Genomic DNA, 21,932 nt, shown 5'->3' with positions numbered 1-21,932 from the left:
TGTACTAAAATTGCCTAGGAAACTATCAAGCTTAAGAAGCTAACAATAACTTTAAAGTCTTGGGGATCCAAAGATAACCATAACAAAAATTACAACAATAATTACAAATAACAAGAAGCTACATCAGTGATCGGCAAGGGACCAAGTTATACTTTGGGAGCCAACACGTTGAGGAAGGTAGATTTGCAAAGGACCACCAAAAAGTTGTCACGAAGTGTGAGACATTGTTGGAGCAATGAAACATCATCTTTTGGTGATAAGCAACAATAAGATGGATGGTTTTTATTATGAAGAAAGTGAAGCTAGGTTATGAAAAAGAAAAAAAAAAGAGTAGAAATGGGTTTCCTGTGAGAGGAAAGGGTGAAGTTTATGGGTATAAGTAATTGAAGAAAAGAATGGAGATTGAAGTAGAGAAAAGTAATTTGAGAGAAGTAGAATTCTTCTACCATAGGAATTAGTGGTAATAGTTTTGTCTAAATGGGTGTGGGAATTTGAAGTGTTGTAGTAGAAGTTGGTAGAGTTTAAGCTATGATAATACATAGGAGGTGGCAATTTGAAGTGAAGTGTTCCAAAAAAAAAGAAAAAGAAACAAGAATTAAAGAACTAAAATATTTGACCATGGATATGATGGATTGGCAAGAGAGCTGGTCACTTTTGGTTGCTTTATGGTAAAAAGGAAGTGTGATAGCAGATCTCCTAGTAGAAAATCCGATCAATGATTATGAGGCTTTGGATTTTGAATTCCCGGATGAACATATCAATGCAATTGAAGAAGAAATAGAGGAGCAAGATGATGTATTGCAAATGTATTTCGATGGAGCAGTTAACCTCTCTAGCAATGGCATTGGGGCAGTTCTTATATCCTCAGGTGGGAAACACTTCCCAAAAGCAGTTAAGTTGAGATTTGAGTGCACTAACAATGTCGCTGATTATGAAGCCTGTGTGAGTGGCTTGCAAGTTGCTAGATGAAAGTAAAGAAATTAGAATTGTATGGAGATTTGGCCTTGATAATCTACCAAGTGAAAGGGGAATGACAGACTAAAGATCCTAAGCTAATTCCATACCAAAAATATCTCTTTGAGCTGATCAAGAAATTCGACGAGGTCTCTTTTACTCATTTGGGTCATGACAAGAATCAATTCGTAGATGTTTTAGCCACAATAGTAGTTATGACTCGAATAAAGGAAGGGCAATAGGTGCAGTTATTATTGATCAAAGCAACAGATGATCCATCATACTGCCTTGTGATTGAAGAAGAGATAGATGGGAAACCCTGGTATCATGACATTTGCCAATACACCAAAACAAGGGAATATCCACTAGGGGCAAATAATAATGAAAGAATGACGATCAAAAGATTAGCCTTAGGGTATTTCCCCAGTGGTGAAATACTATACAAAAGAAGCTTCAATGGTGAATTGTTAAGATGTGTGAATGCAAATGAGGCCAAAAGGATTCTTTTTGAAACTCATGAGGGGAATTGTGCAACGCATGCTAATAGACATATGATGGCTAGGCAAATCTTGCGATGAGGATATTATTGGATCACCATGGAAAAAGGACTATATTGATTGCTTTAAAAAGTGTCATAAGTGTCAAATTTGTGTTGACCGAATAAATGCCCTCCCCATTAACTTTGCAATTTGGTAGCTCTGTGGCCATTTGCAATGTGGGACATCAACGTCATTAGTCCAATTACTCCAAAAGCGTTTAGTGGGCACATATTCATTTTGGTAACTATCGATTATTTCACCAAGTGAGTTGAGGCCGCTTCATATGCTCATGTCACTCATAATGTAGTCATAAAGTTTTTCAAGTACAACATCATCTGCAGATATGGCCTTCCTAGTGAGATTATCAATGATAATGTTAAGAATTTGAATGACTCAAATGTTAAGAAATTATGTGACAATACAAGATCTGTAACCTCAATTCATCACCCTATTGGCCTCAAATGAATGGAATTGTCAAGGCTGCAAATAAGAATCTCAAAATAATATTCAAAAAAATGACCATCACTTACAAAGATTAGCACGACATGCTTTTGCTCTTCATGCTTACCGAATTGTAATAAGGACATCAATTGGAACAATTCCATATTCATTATTGTATAGGATAGAGGCACCGCAGTTTTGCCAATGGAAGTAGAAATTCCCTCTCTACGGATTTTGATGGAAATACAACCGGATGAAACTGAATGGGTTAAAATAAGACTCGATTGGCTTAGTTTGACTGATGAGAAAATGCTTATTGTAGTTTGTCATGGACAATTATATCAAAGCATAATAGCTAGAACATTTGATAAGAAAGTACGCCCTAAGGAATTTCAGCCAGAAGATTTTGTGTGTAGAATTATAAACGCTCATGACTTGTGTGTAGAATTATACTTTGCATTTCATAGCAAATACTATTACACTGCACACGCAATACCCTCTGTTATTTAGATGCCAATGATGGATTAATGATGTGTGTGTTGGGAATGCCCCAACCTTGTCAAACCCTTTAGGTATTGGAGGACACCTCTTCAACAATTGGAATGCCAATGTTGGGGAGGGAGGAATTTAAATAATAGAAATGAAAAGAAAAAGTCATCTGTGTAACATTTAATTCCATTTTAATAAGACTCACTTTTTTAATATTTCTCGTGTTCTTTTTGAAAAGAAAAGTGAAGGTTATTATAATAAAATATTCATAAATATTTCTCTAAAGATTTATTTTATTATAAACTTTTCGGCAAGGAAAGTAAATTTACATTTTCTTCTCAATTTTTTTTTTAAATTTCAAATAAATTTTGGCTTTTACTTTTGATGATATGGCAATAAAATATATTTAATTTTGAACAAAATTTAAATTTCAAGTTTGTTTTTTAGCCTACCCATTTATTTTCAAGCAAAATTAATTTCAAATAAATTTAATTTTTTTTAGCCAAGGACTGGAGGTCCACATCTTGTTTCTACTTGCCCATTTTTAGTTTTATGCAAATTTAATTTTCAACAATTGATTTAATGTCTACATTTTAACTTGTTTTTTTTTGCAAAATTACCTTTTAGTTTCTGCCTCTAAAACTTTTAAATTACAATCATATTTCATTAAAATTTACTTGTTATCAAATTTAGAAGCCTTATTAATTTTTTTTTAAGAAAAAGAAAGACTTGTTTCCTTATTTTAAAATTAATAATCTTAAACTGATCATTTATTTATTTTTTTTTTAAATCGTTTAAACCCAATTTGTTTTTTTCTTTAAGTAAAATAAATAAATAAATAAATAAATAAAAGTAAAAATAGAGTCAAAATTCACTTTTATGGTTGCTCCACTTTTGTATATGATTTACACTAATAATGAGACATTTATGTGTACTTAAATTGATTCATTTTATCGTTTATCAAGCAAACACAAGAAATAAATATCATAATTTAAAATCCATATGAAATTATTGATATTTATCTATTATGAGAACATTATTAAATCTACCTACTCTGTTTAGAGACAATTGTGGAGTGCTTAACACTTTTCCAATACGTATATGGATCCCAAATCCTAAATTTTTGGATTAGAAGTGGTAAATAATTTTTAAAAATTTTTGTTTTTCAAATTAAATAGTTTTCTGTAATTTTTCTTAAAATTAAAGTAGCGATTTCTCACTTTTCACTTCAATGAGAAAACCCTTGCAATAAGGTGCATGCGCTTTGATGTGGAAAAAAAAAATGCTAACTTGTACCAAATCAAAAAATGATATAACTTATGAGGCATACCAATGTGGATGGCGCTGTTCACCTTGATGTCGGCATAATTTTCGAAATCACTATTCATCTCGAGGCCATGATTTCCAAAAGCAAAGGAAGGAAGAAGTTTAGGGCTCCATTGATAATCCAAAATTCACTTTCTTCTTTTATTCGCTTCATATCCAGAGGAAGGTAACTTTGAGATTTTTATTTTTCTAAGAGATCAGATAGAGGGATGTGGACTTGATTTTGTTATTTTGGTTTTGGAAATTTCATTTTTCGATTTAATTTTTTTATTTATATATTTTTCTTTATAAAATCTTGCATTATTAAAATTCTAAGAAATAAAAATAATTCTTTATTATTTAAAATCATAAAAATTATCTTTTTTTTTTAGATGTTAGCTTATTTTTGCTTATTCACTCGCAAAACAATGCAACTTCTCTCTCTCTCTCTCTCTCTATATATATATATATATACACATTTGGAGCTTCAGAAGAATTTCACTTGGACTTGAGTGTAGCTGGAGGAAAGTGAATTGACAAGAGATAAGGGTTTTACTTTGAAAAGGATTCTAGATAATTAAAATCACTTTAATTTTTTAAACTGAAGATAAACACATTGGAATAGCCTATCGGCTAAACCATATGTGGTGGACAATTGTTAGTGCCATAATTTAATTTTAATTAGTTTTGAGCTGATGTTAATTTAATTAATTTTTTCTTAGTTTATTTTAATTTATTAATTAAATTAGATAGCCTGAATTAATTAAAAATAAAGGGTACAGATAACTGTGTTGGTTATTTGAGAGTGGAAAGTTAAAAGCAACTCAACTCAACTAAGCCTTTATCCTAAAAATTTGGTGTCGGCTATATGGATTCGCTTTCTCTACTCTAAACGATTTTGTGTTAAATCCTCAGAAATGTGTAATGCTTCTAGGTCATGTTGTACTACTCTCCTCCAAGTCAATTTAGGTCTACCTCTTTTTTTCTTTCTATCATCTAATCTAATGTGCTCTACTTGTCTAACTGGAGCCTCCGTATGTCTACGCTTCACATGACCAAACCACCTTAATCTCCCTTTTCTCTAATACTCTCATTACGGACTTTATCTAGTCTAGTATGGCCACTCATCCGCCTTAACATTCTCATATCTGCAACTCTTATCTTAGACGCATACGACTCTTTCAGTGCCCAACACTCACTACCATATAACATAGCCGGTCGTATGGTTGTACGGTAAAATTTTCCTTTCAACTTATTGGGAATCTTACGATCACATAAAACTCTCGTGGCACGTCTCCACTTCAACCATCCGGCTTTAATCCTATGACTAACATCCTCCTCACATCCCCCATCTACTTGAAGGACTGAGCCTAGATATTTAAAGTGATTACTTTGGGAAAGTTAAAAGCAACGAGCAAAAATAGGTGGTATGGAGCAATTGCTATGGACGTGGAAGTGTGGGAACGTAGAGATCTAGAGTGTTTTTGTGGAACTTATAAAAGGATAGGAACTGCAAACAACAAATTTGACAACTCTGCCAATCAAAGATCAAGCAACACAACAAATGAACTCAAACACAATGTCCTCTCAAATCTCAAGTTTATATAAATTCTAGTCAATTTTCTTTTTGTTCTAGTATAGCAATTTCAATTTTAGAGTCTTGTATTTCTATTTCCAGTATTTATTACAAAATCAAACAAAAGTCCATTTACATTTCAGTACATACAAGCATTCTTAATTTTTTGCAATTTGTTTTCGATTTCATGATGGCAAAACTGTGTTCAGTCTAATCAGTTTCCCATCGTTTGATTTGTAGATGTCAGTTTTAACGCATCTTTAGTTGATATATCTAGTGTCTAGCACACCGCCAGCCGGTTGTTTTTAAGCAAAAACTATGTACTAGCTCTTATCAGGCAGATGTAAGGTGTTAAAATTAAGCAACCACCCAAACATGATGCACGACTATTATGCCAAGTAAGGGAAAGAACTTTACCTACATTGCTCCAGCTGGAGGGAAAGCACTTATTAACATGTTAAGTAATTTTTTCTGTTCTTTTAGTCTCGGAGTGTTTTTAGCATATACATATGAAGATTAGATTCAAAGCCTACTTCAAGCTTCCAAGTTATTTAAGTTATGGATAATGAGAAATATATCTTAAAAAGCAGTTGCTCTTTTGAACTTCATCAATAATTTAAATTATTTTGAAGAAGCATTTTCTAGATCTTTTTGAGAAGGTGATTTTAACACGCTTCATTCATGCCTCTAAATTGGGTATTTGAATAACAAGCTGCCCGATGGTTTTTGGTTAACACAGGGAATGGGCATTGTTGTTAGAATTGCTGCCATGACCACTGAATCAGTGTACAAGTTCTTACGGCAGCAGCTGGCTAGTATGGAGCTCCTAATTGGGGTTTTACCATATCGATGATCAAGCCTGTTGATCGTTTTCTGTCACAGTTTACAGGGATGTTCCATAACTCAGTGGACCTTTGAATGATAGTGTTAGTGAATTTGTATGCATTTTACTTTGTTTAGAGATGGTGACATTGTCCTGCCTTTGTTACCTAAGACTACTGACTCCATTTATTTTACGAAAAATAACTTATATATGAAAAATATTTTTCATAAAAATATTTTTTATTTTTTTGTGTAATATTAAATTAATAATTAATAATATATATTTATTTCATATATTTATAAGTGTTCATTTTTTAATAAGATTATTAAAATTTAAAAAATAAAAAATGATTTCTCTTTTAAAAATGAAAAATTTTCCTGAAAAATATTTGAATAATTTTTTTTAATGTCCCAAACATCAGAAAGTGCAAAAAACCGAGTCTTTATTAGTAAGAAAATAATTCAATTGAATTTTTACACTATCATGTTTGATGGAATTAAATTATTTTAAATAGGAAAATTAGCCAAAATTAAATTCTTATACAATTCTAAACGGAGAGTAAATGATTTTGAATTTAATGAAATTTATACTTGGTCAGAGATGATGACATTGCCCTACCTTTTAACTAAATGATTCTTGTTGAATGATGGAATTGTCTTTGCTTGAATGGGATCCATTATATTTTAGTTCATGTATTCACTCTCTTGCCGAGATGTAAAGTTCGGTTCATGGGTCTAATTGATATCAAAAGTGCAATGCAACTCCCAAGCAAATTTGCAAATGCAAGAAATGGTTTTCTTCTCATATACCATTTTTTTTTTTTTGTTCGTCATAGACATGTTCCAAGACATTACGGGTTACAGCCACCAAACCCAAGTTCTATACGCGTTTAAGCTGTGAAAAAATAGGTATGCCGCGAACACGGCACACAATCTATCATAAGTTGTACAATATGCATCAAATAAAATTGCACCTTTCTTGACATAATGCCTACGATAGCTTCTCATTTGCTAATTTATCTCAAACACATATATGGGTGAGGGAGACCTCATTCCAATTTTAACTGAGAGAGGAGATCGAAGTATGTGGATGACAGGATAAAACCAACTAGAATGAAATCTCACAAGGTGCATGAAATGTTCTTCCACGGCATATAGCTTCTAAGTTTTCTCCAGCATATGAGCAAAGTGGGGATACCTCCACACCTGTAATAGATCAAGTGTTACCATGATGCATGATTATGCTTACCGTCAAGAATACTTTCAGAAGTAAAAATTTATGTAGCCTAGGTGTTATTGAGAGCAGCAGCTTGGCTTGGATGACTTGATACTACTTTGAGTGGTTTTAAACGAGACCCCAAATTGTTTCATTTTTCCCCTTCTCTGCGGATACAGCTCAGGTAAAATAATGGGCTATCCCTCAACTCCCTCCATCACAAAGGAAATGAAGAATATGAAAAATTCAAGACATTAATGAAGGCAAAAACTTAGCTAGGTCTCTAGTATCATAATAAGAGACTGCAGCAAGCTAGTTAGCGCCTTCAATCCCTGCTTAAAGCAGGCCTAAAATCCAGGCTTCTAATGATCCATCTGGCTCCACAATCTGCGTAGTCTAAAGTAACACCTAATCTAAGTGGAAGGAAAAACAAAAAAGCAACACCTATTCTCCCTCCAATCTTTTCCTTGGCTTTAATTTACCCCGTTATAAATGTGCACTCAGTTTTTTCTGTTTTAATTAATTTTTTTAAAAAAACTCTGATAAAGCATATAAAATAGAGCATGAAGTTACCAGTAGCATATAAGGGCACTGAATGCGTTAAGAAGCCGCCTGCTGCAACTACCCAGCGAGTGTGGAGCCTAAGCACAAGCAGACGAGCACTGTCTGGAGTGTCAAAATTTGACCCATTGGCATTTTTAACTGGTGCAAACTCTTCTTCACGTAATACCTGCACATTGGAACAGACAATTTTCAAGTAACAGAAAAAAGGATACAAGGGTTTTACTGAGGAGAAGCAGGGATAACGTCACCTCAAAGAGAGCAGTTGAAGGAGTATATGGAAATGCATCAAATATGAATTGCTCCAGTTTAAATCCCAATGTAAATCCATGAATTGAAGGAATTTTCTTCTCTGCGAGATGGTAACTGCATTCACAAAGCACGTGCACAATAACATCCTTAATACAATTAGAAGCACAAGATCCTTAATACAATTAGAAAAGTAAAATTAACCTCAAGTGCAGGAATGTGGCTATGATATTTTCAAATTGAAAAGAAGAGTTTCAGTAGATGACCTAACCTCCATTCTATTGCATCATATACAGGGATGTAGCATGAAATGTATTGTGCACATTATTACATGATCATGTTCACCCATCAGATGTGCAGTGAAAAAATAGAGACTAGAAGGTAGATAGGTTTCCTGCTGTTTCTTCAGTTACAACTGATTCCATTTGACAAGACTGATACTGTAGGCTTAATGTTCATAATATAAATCATCCTCAGAATTCAGTGTGCACTAGCATAAGTAAATTGCAGCAACCACAACCACACAGCTAATATTGTCTTCACTTTTTCAAACAAGATAAGCTAAGTATAGTCCTCATCAACATTTGACCATCATCATAAAATCAATAATAAAATAGGCTATGCAAAAAAGCTGAAACAGATTTTTATATTTAATGCATATAGGAATGTACATTCACACACACCCACACTAATAAAAAGAGGTGTGATGGTTTGGTTAAATTCTGCTTATTTTTTGCTTTTCTTTTTCCAGTTAAATTCTGTTTAATTTTTGTGATGAAAACATGTCCCTAACTTTCTAAATATGGATAGTCATTCTCTAGAAAATTTGCATTATATCGCTTGTTTATCGCATGCTTACCCGCAACAACATCAAAATTACCATAAGCTTCTATTATTACCATGCCTTCATGGGAACTACTACCACCACCACCACCACCACCACCACAAGCAGTAAAGTCAAAGTATCAAATAAACCTATTTGACTTGCCACAAGAGGCTGGGGCATAGAGAGAGGAGAGAAATAGCATTACCCACATTACTTAAAGTAGTATCCTTGTAGTATCATTGGGAAACTTAGTAAATAATTGTAATTGAAATAATTATTATAAATATTTCAGATAGTGTGGTATCCATTTACATAAATAATTTATGACTTAATTTAAACCTAAATTTAGGACATTTATTAAAATAATAAAAAAGCATAGCCTAAAGAGCTAACAAGCGATTGCTCAACTAGTACAAAACAAATAGGTCAATGATGCTGTACATACAAACTATATGTGTAGTGGTTCCAATTTGAAAATTTATCAATCAACTCCTGCCAAGAGGAAGCAATATTACAGGACTAAACATGTAACTTATGGAAAGAAAGATATGTCAGATAGGTAATGATAAAATCTTATCATCCTATATGATGAGAACAGGATAGTTACTAACATGCTGTCTTTCTCGAGAGCATTTGCCACTTGATTTAGAAAATCCAAAGTAAACATGTGTAAACACACCTGAAAACCAAAAAGTGGCAAGAGTTCAAGACAAGTTTAAGAGAATGTGAAAAACCACTGTTAAAGCATTACAATTGCTGAAGCACAAACCATAATAAATGCTAAAATTTGGAGCAGCTCCAATGTCTATGATCTTTTATAATAAGAAATGAAATCAAGAATATTGGAAATATGGGGGAAAAATCATCCACTAGGCAGGCAGCACATGCCTTGTTGCATAGTCTACAATTTTATCCATGCATTCTCTCCCTCTCCTTCTATCAAATTTTTAATTAAAAATACAGTTCACCACTATTCTAAATTTCTAATAATGTGTCCCAGAAAGTCTATGACAAACACACACACACACACACACACACACACATGCACTTCATTATCCAAAGCAATGCGTACCATAAGACAAAGCTCACCCACCTGGCCTAAATAAAACATCATATCTAATAATATGAGTTGCTAAAGCAGACAAACATCAGTTCATATGTTACCAAATGCATCTGGAACCTAATATTAGAGTGCTTGAATTGTCAAAACTGAAAGAAATTGTAAATCAAACAAATCCAAGAAAACAGAGGACTGAAAATTTTATCATGATTGTAAGATCAAACAATATATTTTCATCTCCAAGAAGCATCTAAGAACTTACGGCAAACAACAATTTAAAGTTTTTATCTTCAAGCAATTAAACCAAGTTAACAAAGCAATATGCAAATCTGCAATACACATGAAACAACATAAAAACAGATCATACATTACTCCAACAAAAACGAAGGCGTCCAGTTTCCTGATTGACTACAGAAGCTAGTGACTGATCCAACTCACTGTATTCAACAACAGTGAGAGGTCCTCCTTTACCTCGCCTCACAAACACACCAACCTTTTCTTGAGGATAGGCCTGTAATCAGAACACATAAACAATTAAGAAGCAGAAAACTTAAAGAATTCAGAATTATACTGTAACGCCCTCACTTTAGATAGTCCATACATTCTACTGTTCCGGTGATTAATGTCTGTCCAGACAGCCAGAATGCCTGGAACTATATTTAAACTAGAGTGAGGAGTCATAAATAACTCAAATAATGATAAGAAAAATTAAGGAAAATTTAAGAAATAAAATATAACAAAGTTAAATAAGTCGTAGCTCCAACGATAGGTGACCTAACGGGAAGCTACTGTGAAGACAGTTAGCGACTCTAGACCCGTAGGGAAACCCCATGAAATAATTTTTTGGACTCCAGAGAAGAGTTATTGAGGTTTCGATGGCAATAGAATGCCAAGGAAATGCTTAGAGAATTTTATAAATCGGTACAGACAACTTTAGCTCGATAAGCTAAACGGAGGGCATTTTGGTCATTTCACCTTCATAGATGATTTTCGACCAACTTGTCCAATTAAGTAAACAAATTATATGACATAAAATGTGAATAAATATTACTAAAAATTTAATTAAAAATGAGTAGAAATGAAAGAAAAAGAAAAATAAAAGAAAATTTTAATTATTACATCATGCTTGAGTAAGCATGATGCAATTAAAAAGTCTCACCCAATCATAAATTGACAAAACTAATTAAAAGAGTAAATAGAAAATTAAAAAGGGATAAAATCAGCCATCCTCTTCACTCATCCCTCCCATGGCCGAAAATCACTTCCTCTCTCCTGGTTAGTGCCATTTTCTTCCATTACTTTTCTTGTAAATTTGAAATTTAGTATAAATATGAAAAGAATTTCAAGGGAAATTGAGAAATTATTCATGTTTAATTCAAAAGGGATTTTGGCCAGCTTATGTAGTTAAGTGAATTGATGAATTTAAATGAAATAAATTATGCTTGTTGGAGTTGCTAGTATGTATACATGATTAGAATGTTACTTTGGCATGGGGTGCATGAAATGGGCATTTTGAGAATTAGGGTTTTAATCATGTGATGGTGGATGAATGTTCTAATGGTCAATTAGTGACCATTTGGTAATGTTTGACCACAAATTGAAGTGAATTGTGGCATTAAGACTTGATTTGGTATGCTGCCCCTAATGTGCCAGAATTAATGGACTTTAGTCCAGTGTAGTTAGGCTGCAATAACTTGATGTGTGTAACTTCAATTGGAAGTGAAATTAGACATATAATAACACAACTTTGATGTAGAAGCTCTGTCCAGAAAATCAACTTAAGATGACCTAAAAATTGATCAAATCCGGATAATCAATTCTGGACCTGGTAAAAGTAACCAAATGAATTTGTTCGTTTGGCCATAACATTATGTAGAAAAGTCCAATTGACCTGATTTTTATATCAATGGAAAGCTTAGACAATTTAAAACAACTTCCATGAGGAATATAAACCCAAATTTTGATCATAACCTAATGAAATTGTCCATCAAAGTCAAGACACAAAACTGCCAGAACCATTTTCTACCCAGAAATTCTAAGTAATGGCCAATCCGGCCAGCCATGGGAAAAATGACATAACTTGAATTACAAAACTCCAAATGAAGTGATTCAAAAAGGGAATTAAAGAGAAAAACTTTTATGAATAAAGTTTAGCCAAATTCCTACTATAGCTTGGTCTAATAGAGCAGCGAACATGGACTATGAAATCTGGAAATTTGAAATAATAACCAATGGGTTATGAATTGAGTTTGGCAACTAGTGCTAACAAGTATAAAGTTTAAAATATGGTATCTAGGTGAAATTAGAAATAACAAACCTATTATGTATTTAAAAGTCAACATTTATGTTTGATTAGTAAAATGAATAGTAACTACCAAATCTCAAAAAACAAGAAATTAAATAATTAACTTTATAAAATGCCCTAGTATGCCTAGAATGATTGGTTTGAATAGGTTGGCATGTCAATAGGGTTCCAATAGCAGTATTGCATATGGCTTTATGCCATTCCGTGATTTATGGCATTTCGTGTCATTATGTGATATTATGGCTTATGGCCATTCTGTTATACTTGAGTTACTGGGCCTTGTGCCTGATGCTTATTACGGCTTATTAGCTGTTCTGTTGCACACCTTGAGACATTTTGTGACCGATGGTGTGACGGCCGAAGTACTCCGTACCCAGTGCCAATTTACTCATTTATCCAGTCCGGTCGATTTACATAGGTTACTTGGACAATTAAATTAAACCTTAATAAATGATTACCAAATAATAAATATAACAGTATTAAATTAATAATAATATCAATGATTACCTAAAATTTTAATTTGCTCATAATCATTACATAAATTCTACATATTTATGTATATTAGTTTAGTTTTATTTTATATTGGCACCACTAAGCTGTATTGCTTAGCGTATCACTGTTTGTCACGCGTAGGTACTGGAAGCACTGATCGAGAGCCCAACAGACCTCAGACTAGGTGAGACTACTAATCTGCATGGAGTTCAGAGTCACCTCCACTACAGTGCATCATTGGTAGGACACTAGGATTTTGTTTTGTATTTTTGAATTTTGTATCTTTGTAATTAGACCCTCATTTTGCTATGTAAATTATGAACATTTGTATTATTGGTAGATTTATAAATTAATGAACTCCAGTATTTCCTTCATAAATTTGAGTTTGAATTTAATTATATATGTTTTGAACAGAATGAATGAAATTGAGATTGAGATTAGCGAGAAATGGCGAACTTGTGTTGATGATAAATGGAGTTGATGATATCAATGATTTATTGGGAGTGTTTTTAACAGGTTCAGAAGAATTGTTTTTTCAATTTATAACAGGCACTCTGCCGGATTTTCTATAAAATTTGCGAAAATTCAACTAAATTAAAATTTTAAATAAAGGATATAAATGGTCTGAATTTCACTTAAAAGCCTTTTTATTAATAAATTAAGATCTAGGATTTGTAATAAAATAAGATAAGGTGATCGGGCACTCCGTGTAACATGCTTTGCTCAGCTACACTGTAGACGGGTGAGGGGTGTCCCATACACTGTACTTCAAAATATGAAATTTTATATTCCTAAAAATTTAGAAAAACCTAGCATTACTTCAAGCAGTATTAATTTGCTTTACAAAGTTTCTACGCCAATTTTATGTATAAGAAAATTCATAATTTCAATTAACTAAAGTTAGTTCATGCCAATCCCTTTAACAAGCCATTTCTTTGGCACACATAGCCCAAGCCAAACACGCATGCAGGCTTTTCAGAAACCCACATGCTAAGTCCTGCAGTCAACAAAGAGCTCAGGAAAAGCAAGGGTAGAAAATGAGTATAGAATTATTTTCCAAGAATGATGTGACCCTAATACCTTCTAGTGTCTGTTCTAGTACATATTTAGGTTTTTAGATAGTTGGCTGCTAGTTACACTCCTTTAAGTTTTTCCAGTTCAAAGTATTAGGGCTGATCCTTTAACAACAGCCCTCTTTTAAAAAAATAAAATAAAAGAATGAGGAATTTGTGAGGCCAGTGAATTTTCTGTATGTTTTATTTAGTTAAACTGGTCTTTCCTGTGTGGTCTTTGTTTGGTCTTCTATAGTTAAAATAACATAGCTTATCTTTTATATCACCACACCCAAATCAATTGTGAATACTATTCCTGGCACTGTGCAATTTCTGGCTCAGTAATGTATTTAAATAGATTATGCTCATTATTACAATTAGGAGGCTAACTGTAGTACCAAGAACCAATATAAACATTACGTAATATGATAGGAAAGGAGGTAGCAGGCCTGGCCCCAGAGCATTCAAAGTGTGTTCTAGAAGGGAAAAAAAGTATCGGCAGCAAAAATATGGGCACCAGCTTACCGATACCAGCTGAACAATCTTGAGGAGGATCTGGGAATGCTGACACGTGGAAGAGTAATGATGGGAAGGTTCTAGTAATAGAATACTACTATAAGGAAGGTGTGAAGAATTTAGTGTAGTAAGGGCAGAAATCTTTCTGCTGTGATTGTAATCCTGCAGGCTTGGCATATTTTCTTTTGCTTATTTAATCTTTTTGGCTATTGTTCTGCTGAGTATGTTTTTCATCTTACTGTTGTAAACAAAGAAGTAGTATTTTTGAGTTGAACGTGGAAGAATATTTGCTTATTTCTGTTATCGCTTTCCCTGTTTTTGAATTATTGAGCTCCTTACCATAATACATAATTTGTGATAGAGACAACAAAGAAATTTCAACAACTCTTTTGGAGGCATGACTGCCTAGGAAACCCTATGCAGGATTAGCTATACTTGATGTTTATTTCCCCTTATATTAAATGTCTTTCAAGTTTGGATTTCCAAATCAGCAAAGTTATCCCTTTAATCCTCAATTGAACCTAAACTGTATCCTCAACACCAAATAACACACCAAAACTTCAATTTTTCCAAACCCTAGTCAAGCCATCCACATTGTCTGGTGTTCTTAAGCTCCTTATCATCCCTTATGCAGTGGCAACTGTCTTCATTATATCAAGTAAACTTCCAACTATGACATAGTTAATGAATCATACCATTGCCAGATCATGGGAGCAGACTATTTTATCTAAAATTAAGGGAGAACTGCTATTTTCCCCTTGAAGTTAGATCATAATTACTAGCAAGTCAATATTTCAAAGTTAAATTACCGAAAAAGACACTTTTAGCCCTGTTTGATATTTATTGCATTATTTTTTTTCTTGGAAAAACCTTTTCCAGGGAAAATTTCTGAAATTTTCTCTTGGATTTTTTTTTTAGAAAAATATTTTATTCTTGGAAATTAATGTTTTTTTCTAGGAGAAATTTTTTTAAAAAAAATTATTTCTTTGAATTTTGTTTTAAAATAATTTCTTGGATTTTTTTTTTTATGATTGAGGGCATTTTTTTTTTTTTTTGAATTTCATGCATTTCAAGCCTTTAACTACTTGTTTACTTTTGACTAAGGACAAAGAGACTCAATGTTAATGGAATCAAATATTAGGGACCATTTAGGTTGATTGTCAAACAGCAGGAACTGCTAGTGATTATGACCTTACCTCATGGGGAAAATAGTAATCACCCTAAAATTAAAAACTTTTCTTTTTAAGTCTAACATAAACTTTTATCTGTTCTATGTAAGACTAATCTAAAAAGTCATTTGTCTTATGGAAAGGTAATCTAAAAACTCATTCAGTATCCCCCAAAAACAGTTAAGTTTTTCATTTAACATACCTTCTTTATGGTAAAACCCACACCAAAAGACAATAAGCTATGCAAGACCATATAGGATTAACAATGAAGTGGTAGCCTCCTTGTGAACTTTACATGGGGAGTTCTAGAAAACAAAGGAAAAAGTTTGTCCAAATCTTGGCAGGAGAGGCAACATCAACCAGAGGGAAAATGAAGAGAATACAAGATAAAAAGAAATGAAAAGTAATTAAACACAACAATTGGCTCCTTAAATCCCCAATGTACAAGGCTCCCCACTTCTTCAGCGTTGGGCAACATTTGGCTCTAAATATGATTGCCTTCAAAATTTATTTTACGTTGGATTAATTCAGAGACAACCTTTACCATCAAACAAATGAAAAAAAAAAAAAATCAGGAGGCCTATGGGGAGCGCATAACAGAACAAAAAATTATTTATTTTTCCTGTATAACATATAAAAATTTCCTCACAAAATTAGCTTCTGTTCAAATTTTCTAGATCAATAAATACTCTCAGGTTCTCTTTTAAACCCAGTTTGCCTCCTTGTTTTACCCAATTTCTTTTGTTTTCATCTCCCAACTCTAATAGATATTGCAAAACACTCGCATCACATTAGCAGCTACACCTTAAAGAAGTTCTCAAATAAGTTCGAATACACAGGAAATTAATTACCTTACGAACAACTTTTGCAGCAGCAGCTACAGCTTTATCAATGAAATATCCCAAAAAAGTCGGATCAGCTACACGAACCTGTTTTCAAGACGCTAATCACTACATTTTAATTTACAAAATTCCTACAATTTTGAAAATTGATAGAACTGAGGGGGGAAAAAGAAGGAAAAGAGCTTTAACCAATGCATTGTCTACTCCATAGCAATCCACATATTTAATCCCTCTCGTGGCCATATCTTCTAATAATTTTGAATATTTCAAAGCTGAAGAATAGGGATCAAACCAGACAAGTAAGTAGCCAAAATGTGAAAACGGCAAATTGTGTAAATGGTAACAAGCATGTCGCACAAGATTTTGACAAGGCTACCTGCATATACTCCTCCATTTCCGTCTGGAGACTTAGCTACCTGATAAGAAAATCAAACTCGTGATTTAAAGGATGGGCATGTAAGATTGTAGATTTGAAAAATGAGGAAAATTAATTAGAGAAAAATGGGTAAATTGTTCCAAGAATAACCATAGTAACGCCACAACAATTAACAACATTAAGCCTGAAGTCCATCCAATGACAAACCATTTTGCACTGCTGGACAGACCTTGGCCCGGCAATGAGGTATTGTCAGCCTTGGGTGGTAGCAAACATGTTTTTGTCCTTGAAAAGGATACTCAATAAGGGGGAAAATTGCCTGGTCCAGCTCCAATTTCCCTTGTCTTGTAACTGGTGAGGCTTATTTGTGCATCATTACCAAAAAAAATTGATGCAGGGACTCCAAATCTGGGTATGGCATCAATCTATTCTATCAAAGCAAGCCTAATCAATGTTTTCGGCTGCTGAAGCACTCTACTTCTCACAACCTTAGTAAATGACAAACTGTAATATAGTTTTCATTTCTTCTGTGAGACATCAAAAACTAGGAAGAAAGAGAAGTTTATAGCAAGGGTTTCAACAAAATCTTATGATACAATGAATTAGCTCAACAAAAACTCTGGAACTGTAAGGTCACTCTTTTGCAAGATGAAGAAGCCATACTCTGAATGGAGTCTCCATGATAAATCTGCCATCCTTTGAAACACTAGGTATAGTACCCTGCTGAAAGAAGGTCACCTGCATTAAAGAATAAGATCTTGCAAAGTAAGTCAAAAATAGAAGAGATAAATGAAAATATATATACTTTTTTTTTATAAAAAAGGCGAATTGAAGCCTCTTACTTGATCAGATTCAAGACCAAAGAACTTATGACTTTCAAAAAATTTGCGAGTGGCCTCATCAGTGAATGGACTGGTCATTACGTACCAATGTATGGACACCGAACCACCAGAACCTACACATGATAAATTATTAGGATAGCATGTTAAATTAGTACAAACATTCAGAAACTAGAGAATTGAATCTTACCTTCACTTGCAGCTTGAACAGCTAGTCTTTGGACACACAGAATTCGTTCAGCCTGAAGTTGAAAAAGGGACTTGCCTGATGGAAGTCCAACGTCTGAAATGAAAAAAAATATACGTATAAGCATGAAACCACAATTGTATAATTACAAACATATTGTATTTAAATATCTAAAATTCCTAATTTTAGAAATGTGATCGGCGGATTGAAGTACCATAAAATTCTTTCCATGTCAAATGAATGTTACATGGAATTTAGCTTAACTTATAAATCAGTCAAAATTACTTATGAGTAAAAAGTTAGAAATAAAATAGTATTTGGTTTGGCTTATAAGTTAAAAAAGAATACTTAAAATAAGTTAGAAGTTAATAAGTAAGGTCTAATTTTAAAACTACTATTTAACCAAGTAAAGACAATATTATCCTAATAATTTTTAAAAATGCCAACACTACCCTCATTTTAACAAACTCTCAATTACTTAAAAATGCCACATATCATTTTTCATCATTTTGACATAATAAATACTTTTGATTTTTAAGCACATGTTAACCAAACACTTAAATTATTTAAAAATAACATTTTAAATAATTTTACCAAACATTCAACTACTTAATTTTAAGTTGACTTGTAAGTTAAAAAAAAATACATTTTAAGTCAAAAGTTAAAAGTAAGTAGTGAAACCAAACACTCAGTTGCTAGAACAACAACCTTTTTTGCATTTTGCTGATTTATTAGGAAAAAAAAACAGTGTTTGTTTATATATTAAAAAATATATTTTTTAACAAAAAAGCATAAAAGGAAAATTACTATCAGCTAACTGTAGTTGTCAAAACTAACTACTTAGTCCTTATTTTCTTAAAACTCAATTAAAATGTCCCTATATTTTTGTAAAATCAATCTCTTTAGTCCTTCTGTCAAATAAAACACTAGTCAACTTGTTTTTAGTCTTAAATATTTACACTGTTTAGTCAATTTAATTTCAACTATTTATACTGTTTAGTCCCTGTAATTTTAACTATTCATGCTTTTTATTCCCTTTGACCAAGGCTAAAACAAGTCAACTAAAGTTTTTTTTTTTTAATTCTAACAAAATGACTATGTAGTTAATTTTAACAAAATATAGGGACCTAATAGTAAGTTACCCAAGCATAAAATTGCTTTTCATGAGAAAGAAAAAAAATTCCAATATAATGGTGGGCTCCGTATAGAAGGGGGGAAAAAAAGACACCAACTGCCTGCCACCACCACAGCCACAGCTGCCACCAATTTAAACATTAATTGGGCAAATGAGTCAGTAAGGATTCATTTTGATTTAAGTATCCAGTTATTCACATTAAAAAAAATCTTTTTTATTATTTCTTTTGCTTTGCAACAAAATTTTAAAAAAAAAATATATTTTTTTCGAAAGCAAAAAAGTTGAACCAAAAGGTACCTAGATAAACTCATGCTACATTTACAAAATCAGGATTCAAACAATTGCCACTGAATTATCCAAATTCAAGCCATTTTGCACTCATATTTTTTAGCCTAGAAGTGATCTGCCTCATGGTGACCTCAGTCACTAAATCTCTTTCAACTTCCAACATATATAGAATATATGTGACCATACAGATAGTGCACCTTATTTCTTCAATGCATTTTGCGAGTGTGTTAAAATGTAAAAGTTTCTCTGATCATTAGGCAACAATTCCAAATACTCAAGACCTCACTAAATGAGAAATTTGTAAAGACAATCAGAATCACAGCAGATGGGTTTCCAAATCAAAGGAACATGATGCAATCACTCACTGAAACATCCTTTTGGATCTGAACTTCCCAGCCTTGTGCCCTGCATATTTCAATTATGGAAAAATAAATCCATCAATCAATCAAACATATGCTTGAAGAGAGGAAGAAAATGTATTTAACATGTATAAAGGTAAAATTGTAAAAGAAACATCACATAATGTGCAGAAGCAAGAGAAGTATAACAACTTCTCACATATATAAATTAATTAGACTATGCAAATCCAAGTCCATTTAAACCTCGACCAACAACATGCACACATGTATGCCTTATCAAGATTCACAAAAAGTGGGTCAAAACTAGTTTTTCTTTTCCCTTCTTATAAAATAACGGTGAAAACTAATTTGGTTTACTTAATTTTCATCCAGATATGTACAAATTCCAACTATTATGGTGTGCACGAGCAAGAATTATTACTTTTCTAAACTGACCAAAACCATTATTTTTTTTATCCCACATTATTATTTTATGCCCATGGTGAATTCAGGCCTCAATAAGGTCTCCTAATTTTCCATGATACAGAAAATGAGGATATTGTTTTCTCTATAATGGAAAACTATTTGTTGTCGAGTGCACTCCTGGGCAGTTAAGAGTTTGGAAATTTCATTAGGAAGTCTCAGGTTCAAATCCTGTTGAAACATAGTTCCTATACATAAATTAATTAATAAGCATGTAAATATGTGCGTGTGTGTGTGTGTGTGTGTGTGAATATACATAAAATTTGTTTTGATGAAAAAAGTGTCCACAACCCTATAAAGCATCTTTATGGTAAGTAATAATTATTTGTAGAAACAAGATTAGACTCCTTTTGATCCACAACCCTATAAAGCATCTTTATGGTAAGTAATAATTATTTGTAGAAACAAGATTAGACTCCTTTTGAAATTATTAGATAAACATAACTATAAGCAAAATGTCAGAAGTGGACATCCTAGAAAGTAATATTATACTAACCAGAGAGAGAAAGAGAGGGAGGGAGAAGGAGAGCCGATGTGAAAGTTTACAGAAAATGTTTAATAAAGTAAACAGTGACTATTCATTGAAAAATTTATAGCCTCTGATCTAAATTATCAAGGAAACAAAAAATGATCATCAAATTGTCTTTGGTGGGCATCTTCCCAATAAAGCATCTCCACACCAAAGTTATAGCGAAAAGAGAAAGATTCCTCTAGCAAATACCCACCTAAATAGCATTATTGAGTAATTAACGCTTTTTTAAGTAGAATCATTGAACTACTAATACTTTGCATAAAAATGGACAAAAAAATAAAGGCAATCAACACATAAAACTAGCACCCTTTTTTTTTCAAAAAAAAAAAAAAGGAATTGTATAAAGTTCCATATTACTAATTACCAAAAAGAAGAAGAAAATGAATAAACTAGAACAAAAAAGTACCTGGCCACCGGATAAAAGCAAAACAGCCAACTTCCCATCAGAGATCGCCTTCAATCCCATCTTCCACCACCTCTCTCTTTCTTCCAAAGTTCTCTCCTCCACCGTAGACACACAACTCTCAGGAACTGGCTCTATGGCAGCTACAGGTAGCCCTGCAAAACGAAACCAACTCAACCATTAAAACCATACAAAAATATCACTTTAATTAAACAGAACCACACGTCTGCATGCCCAAGAGACACGCAAATCCAAAGAGAAAGCAACCTTGAGAACGAAGTGAACATCTAATTATCCGATCTAGCCTTGGAAGATCTAAACCCTGCAACCAAAGAAAAGTAAAATATCACTCATCACCTCCAACACCAAAAACGATTTCGAATTCAAAGTTTCAACCAAACATTGAGTAATCATATTTTCATTAATAATCAATTCACCAATCAGATCATTAACAGAAAATTCAAAATTCATTAAAACTCTGAGCTCAGTTCGGAAGTTGAAGGAACAAGAGAAAGAAATGGAGATCGAAAACAAGAAGGTGAAGAATTGACCTCGATGTCCTTAACAAGAAGGTCTCGCTCGTCAGGAGAGAGCTCATCCCAGAGAGCAAAAGCGTCTTCCTGACCATAATCTTTGAGCCTCTCCAGCAAAGCCTGTGGAGGAGGAGGAGGAGGCGAAGGCGTTAATGGCAATAAAGCGTTAGTCTCAATCGGTTCTCTCATATTTTTTTCTTCTTCTTCTTCTCTCTCTGAATCTGAGCAGAAAATTTTGGCTTCTCTATGTAGATCTCTCTTTGGGTTTCTGTTTACAGTTTGTTGGTTAAGCTTTGCTTATAGAGAGCGAGGGGAGAACAGTAGCGAGGAAGACAAGAATCAACCCGTGGCGAGAGTAACCACCTACTTGGAAGTACACAATGACGGAATTAACCCTGTTAGGA

The 21,932-nt window shown here is 33.1% G+C and overlaps 2 protein-coding genes across 4 annotated transcripts in view; one reads left to right on the top strand and one right to left on the bottom strand.

Moving 5' to 3' along the window:
• Positions 1 to 13,117, top strand: part of LOC110671685 (urease accessory protein D) — a 26,730-nt gene extending 13,613 nt beyond the window's left edge. The window contains exon 8 of one of the 2 annotated variants that reach the window (XM_058145698.1): positions 12,977 to 13,117. In XM_058145698.1, the coding sequence (XP_058001681.1) occupies positions 12,977 to 13,087 (111 nt within the window). In that variant the 3' untranslated portion in view covers positions 13,088 to 13,117. Of the gene's footprint in view, positions 1 to 6,043; positions 6,361 to 12,976 lie in introns of those variants that run through there. The other variant, XM_021834227.2, reaches the window with a different exon arrangement.
• Positions 6,909 to 21,932, bottom strand: LOC110663551 (UDP-N-acetylglucosamine diphosphorylase 2). Of its 2 annotated transcripts, XM_058145696.1 has the most exons (15): positions 21,547 to 21,924; positions 21,263 to 21,317; positions 20,999 to 21,150; positions 19,605 to 19,644; positions 17,820 to 17,912; positions 17,633 to 17,745; positions 17,454 to 17,528; positions 16,791 to 16,830; positions 16,604 to 16,686; positions 16,424 to 16,501; positions 10,406 to 10,549; positions 9,590 to 9,657; positions 8,155 to 8,269; positions 7,916 to 8,072; positions 6,909 to 7,332 (listed from the first exon to the last, which is right to left on the bottom strand). In XM_058145696.1, the coding sequence occupies exons 1-15, from the start codon at positions 21,715 to 21,717 to the stop codon at positions 7,235 to 7,237; spliced, it is 1,482 nt and encodes a 493-aa protein (XP_058001679.1). In that variant the 5' UTR covers positions 21,718 to 21,924; the 3' UTR covers positions 6,909 to 7,234. The 2 variants fall into 2 exon arrangements, with proteins under 2 accessions (XP_058001679.1, XP_058001680.1); XM_058145697.1 differs by lacking the exons at positions 6,909 to 7,332; positions 7,916 to 8,072 and adding an exon at positions 9,424 to 9,470 and having other exon boundaries at positions 8,149 to 8,269; positions 21,547 to 21,932.

The sequence above is a fragment of the Hevea brasiliensis genome, chromosome 4 (genome assembly GCF_030052815.1).
Source record: "Hevea brasiliensis isolate MT/VB/25A 57/8 chromosome 4, ASM3005281v1, whole genome shotgun sequence".
Classification (NCBI taxonomy): Eukaryota; Viridiplantae; Streptophyta; class Magnoliopsida; order Malpighiales; family Euphorbiaceae; genus Hevea; species Hevea brasiliensis.
The sequence above is the reverse complement of the archived record's forward strand: the minus strand, read 5'-3'. Positions and strand labels throughout refer to the sequence as shown.